This window comes from Lepidochelys kempii, chromosome 9, assembly GCF_965140265.1.
Source record: "Lepidochelys kempii isolate rLepKem1 chromosome 9, rLepKem1.hap2, whole genome shotgun sequence".
NCBI lineage: Eukaryota > Metazoa > Chordata > Testudines > Cheloniidae > Lepidochelys > Lepidochelys kempii.
In genome coordinates this window covers 18,358,982-18,371,037 of record NC_133264.1, presented here as the reverse complement: position 1 = coordinate 18,371,037, position 12,056 = coordinate 18,358,982, and the positions used below count along the sequence as shown (strand labels likewise).

Genomic DNA, 12,056 nt, shown 5'->3' with positions numbered 1-12,056 from the left:
TATTATGGTTATGATAGAAGGAACAGTACAGTCTAAAAAATATCACTAAAGCAGCATAAAATGTGTCAGGAAGTAATCCAATCACAGAGAGTTTTTAAAATGCTTAACAAACTAACACATACCACGCTAGGGCTCATTTATAGGAAAGAAGCATGGCCTAGTGAATTGAGCATTGACTTGGACTCAGGACACCCGAGTTCTGCTCCCAGCTCTTCCACTGGCCTGCTGTGACAGTTCACCTCTCTGTCTCAGTTATAAAGTATATGAAACAGTAATATAATGGGGGGGAAATAGAAAGTATAATCAAACTTAACCCCTTCATAAAGCATTCTAAGATCTACTGATGAACAGAAGGAGCTAGGTGGTATTATAACATAGGTATGGTATGGCCCTGCACTGCATAATGGGACACTCCAGGAGGAATTCTGTGCAGAGACATTGTGGCTCTGTCTCTTCAAAGGGTACATGATTTTCTGACAGAAAATGCACTTTTGCAAAATTGACATTTTCTGTGGGGAAATTTCAATTTTGCCAAAAAAAAAGAAGATTTTCCATCGGGCAACAAACCACAATGAAACATTTCAGTTTGGGGAATGTAGAAACATTTCATTTTGATCAAAAATGAAGAAATAAAACATTTCAAAAATTCCAAACAAAAATTGTTTGTAATTTCTGTTCCACAATAAATAAGTAAACACATACATAACAAAAATAAACTTTTTTTGTCTCAGTTGGGGATGAAAACAAATGTGTTTTTTTTTAAATGCCAAAGTCTGCCATTGCAACCCCCCTTTTGATAAATGACTTACATGTTTACAGATTCTTCTTTGTCTTCCATACCAAGTATAGCTTGTTCTGGGGGTTTAGGAGATGGCTCTCCTCCAAGAACAGGGGCTTCTTTTTTCTTTAGAACGTCATCCTTTTCTTCCCTTTGGCCCATATTTTCATCTTGATTTTGTTCTCCTTTGTGGTGGGAAGGAGCATTTTCAATTCGCCAGTGCTCTTCCTAATAAGCAGAGCAGAAAGCATTTTAAAGCCGCTCAGAACTAGAAATATTTTACTACTTTTTTTTAAAACCCCTTTCATATAGAAGTATCACCAGATGCAAAATTTTAAGACAGTTATTGGTTTTCATTATTTTCTTGCATGCTTACGTGAGCAACTGGTCCCCTGGACCCAGATCCATATTATGTACATTACAGTACCTCATAGAGCAGTGGTGGGCAACCTGCGGCCCGTCAGGGTAATCTGCTGGCGGGCCACCAGTTTGTTTACATTTGCACAGCTGCCCACAGCTCCCAGTGGCTGTGGTTTGCCGTTCCTGGCCAATGAGAGTGGTGGCCAGCACGTCCTTGTGGCCCACGCCACTTCCTGCAGTTCCCATTGGCCGGGGCCGGGAGCCACTGGGAGCTACGGGCAACCGTGCAAATGTAAACAAACTGTCTGGCGGCCCGCCAGCAGATTACCCTGACGGGCTGCAGGTTGCCCACCACTATCCTAGAGGCTACACCCAAGATTAGAGTCCCGTTGTGCTAGGCACTGTATAAACTCAGAGACTGAGACAAACACAAGACCCTGCCTTGAAAAACTAATCATTTGAGCTAGTTCAACAAATTCCTGACCCCCCCCTCCACCTCCACTGAAAATATAGTTTAGTTTCTTGAGAGAATAATGTATACTTTGATTACATTTTTCACATTGCTGATCAGAAAAATTGAAGACTCTTATAGCAACATGTCAGATAATTTCTGTTAAAAATGTCAGTTGTCTGTTTCGGCATTTCTGATTTCAAACATTTTCATTTCCCAAAACTTTCTGATCTTTTGACTCTTTGTTCTTATTTGGAACAAAAACTAATTTCAAAAAGCCAAAATTTCCCCCCAAAGGGATACAAAAATTTTCCTAACACCTCTACTAACATACTGAGCAGAAGCTTGTAATGTTTTAAATGTTTTAGGTAGTTAAGGAATGAGCAACTATGATGAGGTGAATAAACCCCAAACTGGAGAGTTAAGGACATAGGAACAATTCTGGGCCCAGAAAGCCCCACCTCCACAGCCCGGCTCCAGTTGGAAGAGGGACTCAAAAGGGAGTCTCTTCAGCACAGCAGGGTGGCAGGCAAAAGAGGCAGAGCTGCACTCACTGCTGCAGAGGGACTACACCATGGAGGCCTCCTCATGTGGATGTGTCCTGAACAGAGCCACGAATACCTAGCCTACTGAGACCCCCAGATTGCCAAGGACAGCCACCAGTCATGACACATCATGATGGTGGGAGCAGAGCTGTAGGAAGGGACCCAGAGGAGAGTGTTCATGGGACCACAGGTAGCAGATTCCTGCTTTACAGTGCTCAAGAGGACCCTGGGTGGGAAATCTGGTGGAGTGGGCCCAGATTTCCCTACCCCATATCACTAGGTGGACTCTTACCACTAGGCAGGGAGGTTCACCCCACTCATAGTGACTAAATGTGATATATTATTAAATCATTATTTATCCTTATTAGAGCTATGATGGTTTCACAATGTTCCATCTGTTCTTCTTAGAAGACATGTCTCCATGATTCAGATATTATCTGCTGAACATGGCTTCAGGAGTAGTGGTAGGTAAGAAAAAGTCAGTGGTGACTAGAGCTGGACAGTAAACAATTTTCCTGCACCAAAAAAGTTTTCCAAATCAGACAGATCAGGGACTTGAACCTGGGTCTCCCTAACCACTTTCTCTTTGGCCCACTGGTACAAAGTTGTGCAGCTCCAAGAGGCAAGGTTCAGAGAAGCCTAATTTAGAATAGCCAGTAGCCTATGGTTTAAGTCAGTCCCCGAGCTGTGCAGACCCAGGTTCAAATCCCTGCTCTAAATCAGCTATTGGGAGAAGCAGAGTATCTTTCTTGCTTGTTTTGGCCAGAAGTTCCACCCTGGACTTAAGAAACCTTCCCAATAAAAGTTTTGTCAAAAACGGATACATTTCCATGAAATGTTTTATCATTTTCCATCTAAAAACCATTTTGTCAGGAAATTCCAGATCAGCTCCAGTAGTGACTCAATCTTTGCCCAAAACTTGAGTGGGACTGAAACCAAGCATTCTGAACTTAAATAAAAAGTGTGGATGACTTCCTAGCCACATGTATGTTTTCATTTGCATTCTGTTTTCCCAGACAAGAATTCAAGTAGACATGCCAAAATCTAAAGAGAAAATCTGTTCAAGCTATTTCTGCTATGTCCTGCACAGGAAGAGCAAACATGGTTAAATGGAACAGCAGACCCCCACAGGACAGCTCTGGCAGTATAGAAGCTGATGTGAAGGACCAGCAGTGAAGCAGTTAATTAAAAAGTCATGTCTCTGGAAGTGAAATGTTCTCTGTCAGCCAGCGCTACCCATAAGAGTTGCTAAGAGAAGTGTTTCTACCTGGCCAAATATTCCAATTGTTGTACCACACACATCACTAAGAACAATACTGCAGTCTGAAGAGGAGGAGAGGATGAGCAGGCAACTGCTTCGCACACAGATCTCCAGATAAGTAACACAGTCATTGTGTGGCTGAAATGATCTTATCAGGCGAGGTGGCTGGGTTACCTTGTTCTCACTGGAACCAAGGCAGTAGTCCTGGTGAAAAGGAAATGGCAGTTATCTGAGGAAAGGTGTATTTTGGACCTGGAGATCTTCTGAGCAAGCTCCATAGCTTGCTGTGTGAGATAGATGGAGGAGCAAACCCTGCCCTTGAAGGAAGGATGGGGGCAAAACTCTAAGATTTTCTTTCCCCTGTGTTTTAAAGAAAAATGAGATACTTTTGACAGTCAGGCTTTGTATTAGGTGCCCCAGGGTCTGATCCAGCACCCACTGAAATCAATGGAAAGACTCCCACTGACTTCAATGGGTACTTAGGCCCCAAGTTTGAAAATGTTGGTCAATCTTTTTACTTTGTTAGAAAATAGGTAAAACCCAACTTATTTGCATGTATCACAACAAACTGGGAACATGAGAAATACAAAGAGAGAATCAAATACTTTCCTTGTACCTGTATATTCCATATTTTCACCCATCCAGCTAGATCACCAGTAATGAGGTATTGACTCATTTTATCAATGGTCATGATAATGGATCCAGCTCCACTGTGTGCTTCAAACTCTGCCATAAGCTGGCTTTTCAAGGTATTCCAAAACCTAACATAGCCAGCACCTCCACATGACACTAAATTTGCTCCACCTAAAACACAGAAATGTGGCTGAATAAGCAGAAAGAATCATCAGCATTTATTATTATAAGCAATTCTCTGTTATGCAGGAACCCATATTTCTATTTTTGTCACTGTTTCAATATTGTGCAGAGCACCTTGGCACAGTAAACTCCAGTCACATGAAATATGTTTTACTCAATAGATATTTGAGGTATGTAGTTCAGAGCAATACAACAAAACAAAGTCTAGTACTAAAAACACTCTTTGGGGACCTGTTGTTAACCTTTTCATGAATATTGTGATACACTGTAATCTTTATGTAATTGGTTCTCTTTATGGGAGTGAAAGGAAACCTGGTCAATCAATTTATTTTATAGATACAGAAAAAAAACCCTAAATAGAGCCTTTAATAACAGATTTCTTAATAGTTGCAGATAAATCTGCAGACGTTTTCCAATATGCTTTGCAAATACATGATAAGAAAAGGAGTACTTGTGGCACCTTAGAGACTAACCAATTTATTTGAGCATAAGCTTTCGTGAGCTACAGCTCACTTCATCGGATGCATACTGTGGAAACTGCAGAAGACATTGTGAGCTGTAGCTCACGAAAGCTTATGCTCAAATAAATTGGTTAGTCTCTAAGGTGCCACAAGTACTCCTTTTCTTTTTGCGAATACAGACTAACATGGCTGTTACTCTGAAACCTGTCAAATACATGATGTTGACTCAGAAAATGTCTGGTTAAAGCAGCAGAAGTTATAATTTACGTTCTTAAAGGCAGAGCTGCATATACCAGTACGAAACCAAATTCTGCCATGACTTGCATCCTGTGCAAGCTCATTGACTTAATTGGAACTGCAGGGGGTATAATCCCATACACAGTTTGGATGTCTGTATGTAGCCAGGCTTCAGATACAGACCAGTTCCGCTGGATTATTTAAATTTACTGTCAATATGAGTTCTGGGCAAATCAATTCAGACGACAATGAGAATGAATGCAAAACAAAAGAACATTGTTTGAAAAATATTCTAACATGCTATAGGAGAAGTATTGTAAGGTCTTTATTGAGGGGCAAGAAGGAAAGGAAACTGTGAAAGCAATAATCAATTATCACCATTAATAATGAGCTTTTCCAAGTACTGATGTTCAGTTTGGGCAAAGTAAGAAGAGCCACCATTCTACTGTGTAGAAATTACTTTACAGTACCTGTCACTGAAATATTCTTTCTAGCTTCTAGGAATAAAAGCTTAGTAATAGCATTGTTGCACTCAGTGTCAGTGTCATAGAAGTCAGCTACAGACATTGTATGTCTTCTAGAGGACATTCTTCGAGCAGAACTAAGTTGCTGTTGTAGTAACAGAGTATCTGTAAGAGACATTCCCTATGATAGTCAATAAAAGGATTTTATGTGTATAAGTAGACATGTCAAAAACACTTGGCATCTGATTTTTTCCAAGTTTTTTTTTTATCTGTTACTTTACATATGCAAATGAAATCTTTTGGATGTTCATACTATTGAAATTATTTATGTGAGCCAAATTCTGCCACCCTTACTCTTGGTGAGCAGTATCTCACCCTGCAAGTTGCCCTTTGGATTTCAATAGCACTATTCACAGAATAAGGTTTTTCCTCAGCAGTAAAAATGGTGGATTCTGGCTCTATGAGATTTCCAGTCTCCTGTTTAATGAGCACAAAATATATTAACTAGCTCATTTTCTATTGCCAGCAGCTGGATCAATGAGTTGCATACATAATTTGTATTATGAAGAAATACCTATTTGAAGAGAAGTTTTCCCCAGTTATGGGGGGCCAGATCCTCAGAGGGTATAAAATGACATAGCTCTATTCATGTCAGTGCAGAAGTGCCAATTTACACTGTCTGAACATCTGACCCATGATCTCTGCGGAATGTTTACTGAACAGCAGGACCATTAAGAGTCACTTAGCTGTAATTTGATCTGCACTGCCTGGACCAGATCTTCAGCTGATTAAAGTCAGTGTGGTTCAATGCAGTTATGCCAATTTACATCAGTTTAAGATCTGCTCCTCTGGGGTTTAGACCCTTTAAAGATCAGAAAGCTCATATGGTTCCTTTGCCATATCTACTGTATTCACAATTTTTAAGCATTCTCACTCTGAAGTGTCTTGCTCATTATAAAGTGGCAGTACACCAGATAGTCCTTTCCTATGGCCCTGCTGAGTACAGTATGTGCAAGTAAGAAATGAATTTCAAGACATGATATATATATTTCAGTATTTATTCCCCCACAAAACTTGGAAGAAACCTAAGGAAGTCTAAATAAGAACCATAGAAGGTTTTTTCCAAGCCATTTTCTTTATACTAGGTGTGCGCTACCATAAAATGTACTACAGATTACAGTGGGGAATAATTATAGATTTCCAACTGGCATGGTGCTTAATATATGTTATGCTGCTAGTCTGTGCAGACTATCAACCCAGTGAAGTTTTCAGGTTCTGGGTAGCCTCAGGGGTAGCAGCCTCTGCAAGGTTCAGTTGGTATTATTTATTACCCAACACTGAACAAGGCAAAAATTAAGGGAATGCTCCCTGCTGAAGGTAATACAAAAATGCTGATGTAGAACTGTGACAATAAACAGAAGCAATAGCCTTGAGACGTATAGGGAATAAACTAAAGGGTATAAAGCAAGTATAACCTCAAGGCTGCTTTCTGTCACTCTGACAAGACAAAGATATAAATAATCCCCCTAATCTCCTCTCAATTATCAGTAATTTAGTGGCACACTTAATATTATATGCATAAGGCAAACAGTATGTATGTTTTGTCTAGAGCCTGGAAGCAGTGCTGCTTGAATAAGATGCTCATTCACCTGATTTAGATTTCAGAGATTTTTGGGGATCCAGGTACATTTTAAGGTAAGCATTTTCTGTATTATTATTCCAGACAACAATTTCACCACCATAGCTCCCTGCATTGGGCAAAGAAAAGACAAAACATTGTTACAGTCACTAGCCAACCTTGATCTTTCAGGCAGCTAGAATTATTTTATTGCCAACACAGCAATATTTTCACTTTTTACATGATAGGTCGCATGGATTAAAAGGATTAGCAGTGCTTGTATTTCTATGTGTCTGTAACCTTTCAATGTTTAATCCTCTCCTACAAAGATTGCTGTAAAGGGGACATTTCTCTGGTTTCATAGAAAAGCAGACCCTGGAGAAATTGACAGAGATTTTCTAAGCAGTCTAGTGGATTCAGATGCGTATCTTCCATTAGTTGTAACGTGTCCAAATCCCTTACAATGCTTTGAAAATCTACCAGTTCACAAAACAAAAAGTAACAGATCTCAGACCCCTCAGCCAAAACTACCCTTAGACATAAGCAGCACAAATGACTCTCTGGAGCCCTGTGATTTTGGGTACATTCAGCAACTAATGGCTGGAATATACCTGCCATCAGCAGGACGGAATGAGGATGATGGCTGAAGTTCTAATTCTTGCTTTCAGTTTAACAAAATATAAGGTCAGACTTGCCCTGATTTGACAAACTAAGCTGTTTACCATACATTGGACCTGATGCTATTCTCACTTCCACTGGAGTAATTCACAAGTAGCCACCAGAGATACATCTGTACGAGATCATTGTACAGCTACATCTACATCTGGAGCTGAGCTAACTTCTCATTGAGTTAGTGCACTAAAAATAGTCGCGTAGCCACAGTAACATGGGCAGTGGCATGGGCTCGCCATAGAGAGCATGTACCAGCGCTACACTACTATTTTTAGCTCGCTAGGTTATTGAAAGCTAGCGCGAGTTTGTCTACTTGGCTGGGAATGACATCACTAGCTCCAAGTGTAGACATTGCTTAAGTGAGATCAGAATCAAGCCCATTATAATGCTTATCTCAAGCAGTTCTTAGTGAGATTGGAGAGGGCTACTTATTAAAATTTAATATAGAGAACATTCTTAATCCCCCTTCTCCAGTGGAAGAATAAAGCTTTGGGGGGTAAATAAAGCAAAATAACTAATATATAGTATTACCTAATTTAAAGAAAAAAGCCTTCCTTTTTGTCCATGTATTTGTGTAAGAATGGAGACACAGCACTTTCCGATCACCTCCGAGTAGCTCACTGACTATGGCATTTGCTCTTAGGTACCATATTGGAAGCCTTTCATCTCCAGTCCACTCGTATGACTTCCTTTGTTCATTAATTAAAGATGGGCCATGGAGGAGATGTTTGAATTAGCTTTAGCCTCTAGGGTTTGGGTGCTGGTTCAAAGCCAGACTAGAGCTAGGATTCAGTATGAGACTGGAAGATGCCAAAATCTTGAGAGCTGATATTATATGTCAGGCACCCTAGGCTTAAATATCACACGATTAGCTGCTCTTACAAGATTTCTGCCACATGCAAACTAACTAAATAAATAAACAAAAATAAAAATAAATATCTCCCAGTTTTTTATCTAACTGATAATCAAACTATTGGGTTGGACCCAGAAATTTGATTCAGAGCCTTTTCTCAACTCTTTGCATAAAACCATCTTCCCCCAGACCTTGAGGTTCTGGTTTATATCTAGTAGCAATAAGCATTTTTACTATCTGAGGATTATTTAGTGGCTTGTGGCCTCAAATTGTACTCTAGTAAGAAATCCATATCACAAAGCTTACACTTTTTAGCCATCTCAGACAGTGCTCTTGCTAGGGGACAGGTCTTCAGCCGCCAGGAATATCTATTCACAAGCACCAGATTAAAGAGGAACCAAACCCTACATCCCACACTCAGTCCTCGGGCAATAACCATGACTATTAGCAACAATCAAACAAGGGATATTCAGCATAAGGCCCAGCCACTTGAGTTGAGGAATAACTGTTTTAGCTGTTTGTAAGTAGCAGGCTGTTACTGAGGCTAGTCACTAGAGGGAGACAGTCATATGGACTAAGCCAGCAAAGTACAATTGATTAAATTTCCACTGAATTCAAGTGAAGAATAAGTCTATATGCCACCATATTTAAATAAATTAATATAACTGTACCCTCTCAAAAAAAAACAAAACAACCCACAACGTTTTAGTGTGTGTAATTTTTGGTAAACTGAACCATTTATTCTCAATCTTTTCCTATTAAGTCTTAATAACTCCAATCACCACCTCCATAGAATTCCTGTTGAATCCAGGATAATGGGCCTCCTATTATAAATGTCTTCATGCTTTGGTACATGAAAAATATCCAGGTTTAATCATTCTGTTCGGATATGAAAAATATGGGGCGGACTTCCCTGTCATTTTCTCCAGTGAGAGGCTGATGTAACCCCATGAAACAAATTGAAATTCATTGGAATAAAACAGAAGAGAACCAAAAGTGTGCTTTTTCTGTCTCTTTAAGAAGTTCTAATTTGTTCATATCTTGTAAGTTATGTACCTCAGCCAGCAGCACATTAGCTATGCCAGCCCATGCAGTAACAGAGTCAGCCTTGCATAATAATAATGTCCCCAAATCCCAATTCCTGGATGATATATTAGGCAATAAATATTAGGCTACCTGTAACTAGAGTATGTGGAGGTAAAAACGCAGCACATAGGATGTCATCTTGATGCTGCACTCCTCCTTTCCATTCTGCAGGCAGAACAAAAAACTGAGTCAAGTTGCTCAGTCGGAAGACAGTAATTATTCTAATAAAAGAGACATGCAAACAAAAAAAAAAAGCATAAGTGAACTAATCCTATCTGACCACTCCAAAAAATGTCATTGGTATCTTTTTAATATGATCATATAATCTTGAGTGGAAAAATTTAAAAGCTCTGTCCTTTTGCTTTCCTTTACCACTGAAATTCTGAGTTACAATCCAAACACTATACTTTTAGCAGCTATTGTTCTATCGCTCTGCCAAAACAAAATGCTGAATCTGTCCCCATCATCACACATACTGTTCCCTGCAGTGTTAGTATATATATACTCTATATATATATACTCTCTCTCTATATATATATATATATATACTAACATATAACTCGTATATATATATATACTCTAACCAGAGCTGAGACATGATGAAACTGGCTTTCTTGCAAGGATAGGTTCTTGGGGTAGTGGTTTTGTTGTGTGGTGTGTGGCTGCTGGTGAGTATTTGCTTCACAGCCCATTGCCAACTGTGTCCACATATCTATTCAGGGGACACCATCATAGGGCCTAATCACATCAGCCACACTATCAGAGGCTCGTTCACCTGCACATCTATCAATGTGATATATGCCATCATGTGCCAGCAATGCCCCTCTGCCATGTACATTGGCCAAACCGGACAGTCTCTACGTAAAAGAATAAATGGACACAAATCAGACGTCAAGAATTATAACATTCAAAAACCAGTCGGAGAACACTTCAATCTCTCTGGTCACTTGATTTACAGACCTAAAAGTGGCAATTCTTCAACAAAATAACTTCAAAAACAGACTCCAGTGAGAGACTGCTGACTGGATTGATTAATTTGCAAACTGGATACAATTAACTTAGGCTTGAATAAAGACTGGGAGTGGATGTGTCATTACACAAAGTAAAACTATTCCCCCTTGTTTATTTCCTCTCCTACTGTTCTTGTAATGTGCTGGAAATGGCCCACCTTGATTATCACTACAAAATTCCCCCCTCAGCTCCCGCTCTCCTCCTGGTAATAGCTCACCTTTCCTGATCACTCTTGTTACAGTCTGTATGGTAACACCCATTGTTTCATGTTCTCTGTGTATTTAAAATCTCCCCACCATATTTTCCACTATATGCATCTGATGAAGTGAGCTGTAGCTCACGAAAGCTTATGCTCTAATAAATTTGTTAGTCTCTAAGGTGCCACAAGTACTCCTTTTCTTTTTACGGATATAGACTAACATGGCTGCTACTCTGAAACTCTTCTTAATGGCATGTGTTGGCTTTGAATTAGAGACTGTTATTTCTTCTTCTCCTTCTCCTTCTTCTAGAAGGCCTCCACTAAATCCATTTCACTTAGATTCACAGATCAGGCATCTGACCCACTGTTATGAAGATGAAGGTTTGTGACAGAGAACTGTACTGGGGTTATGACTTCTAGAGTAAAAAAGTTTTTGATGGTGTCAGTTTCTCTTGACTGGTTGGCTGTAGCTTAAGATAAATTTAGTAAAACATCATACCACCTATGGGACAATCGCATAAGATTCACACCACAACATCATTTTCACCACCTGCAGTCCCACTCCAAAAGGTTCCACACAGGTAGACCCCTGCACTCACACAGAGCTTAATGAAAACCAATGAGGTTTCCCTGGGGACAAAGCTGCACCCATGCAGAGTTCTTTGAAGCAGGCAGGAGGAGATGAGCATGGTCCAAATCATTTACTCATTTACTTCTCTGTGGTTCGCTATGAATATCACTGCGATTCAGAGTAATGAAGTGGATTTGAGTCACCAATGAGCAATGATTGCTTTGCTAGTATGTGTAAGCAGCAGCTGTCTTTATAAGGTAAATTTATGTTTCAGGACTGAGCCTCAGAACACGTGCAATGAGCAGTCTTGATATTAAAAGACACTTTTTCTCCTTTTTTTCAGAACATTACTTCTGTCTATGACATGTTCATGGTCATTAGTGGGGATTTTCCTTCTGATTCTATAGCTGTTAAAAGTCAGAAAAATATATATTTGGTTCTCTGAGTTTCAAAGGGGATGAAAAGACACAAAAGCAATTTATCCCATCCTATTCCCAACCTATTAGCATAATTCTACAGTGAACAACTGATCTATAAATTACTTCCTTAGGTACAGTAGCATCTGTATTCTCTGAGTTTTCTAATTTATGGACACAATGTTTTCAAATTATGTCCTGCTATAATTTATCCTAGCATCCGTATACTGTCTGGATGCAGAAAAGAGAAGTATCTT

General features: G+C 39.6%; 1 protein-coding gene across 1 annotated transcript in view; it reads right to left on the bottom strand.

Moving 5' to 3' along the window:
• Positions 1-12,056, bottom strand: part of WDR49 (WD repeat domain 49) — a 76,447-nt gene that overhangs the window by 10,887 nt on the left and 53,504 nt on the right. Inside the window, exons 12-17 of the mRNA XM_073359476.1 lie at positions 9,693-9,823; positions 7,023-7,121; positions 5,380-5,538; positions 4,012-4,199; positions 3,402-3,599; positions 810-1,006 (exon numbers count right to left, since the gene is read on the bottom strand). Of these exons, the coding sequence (XP_073215577.1) occupies positions 810-1,006; positions 3,402-3,599; positions 4,012-4,199; positions 5,380-5,538; positions 7,023-7,121; positions 9,693-9,823 (972 nt within the window). The remainder of the gene's footprint in view (positions 1-809; positions 1,007-3,401; positions 3,600-4,011; positions 4,200-5,379; positions 5,539-7,022; positions 7,122-9,692; positions 9,824-12,056) is intronic.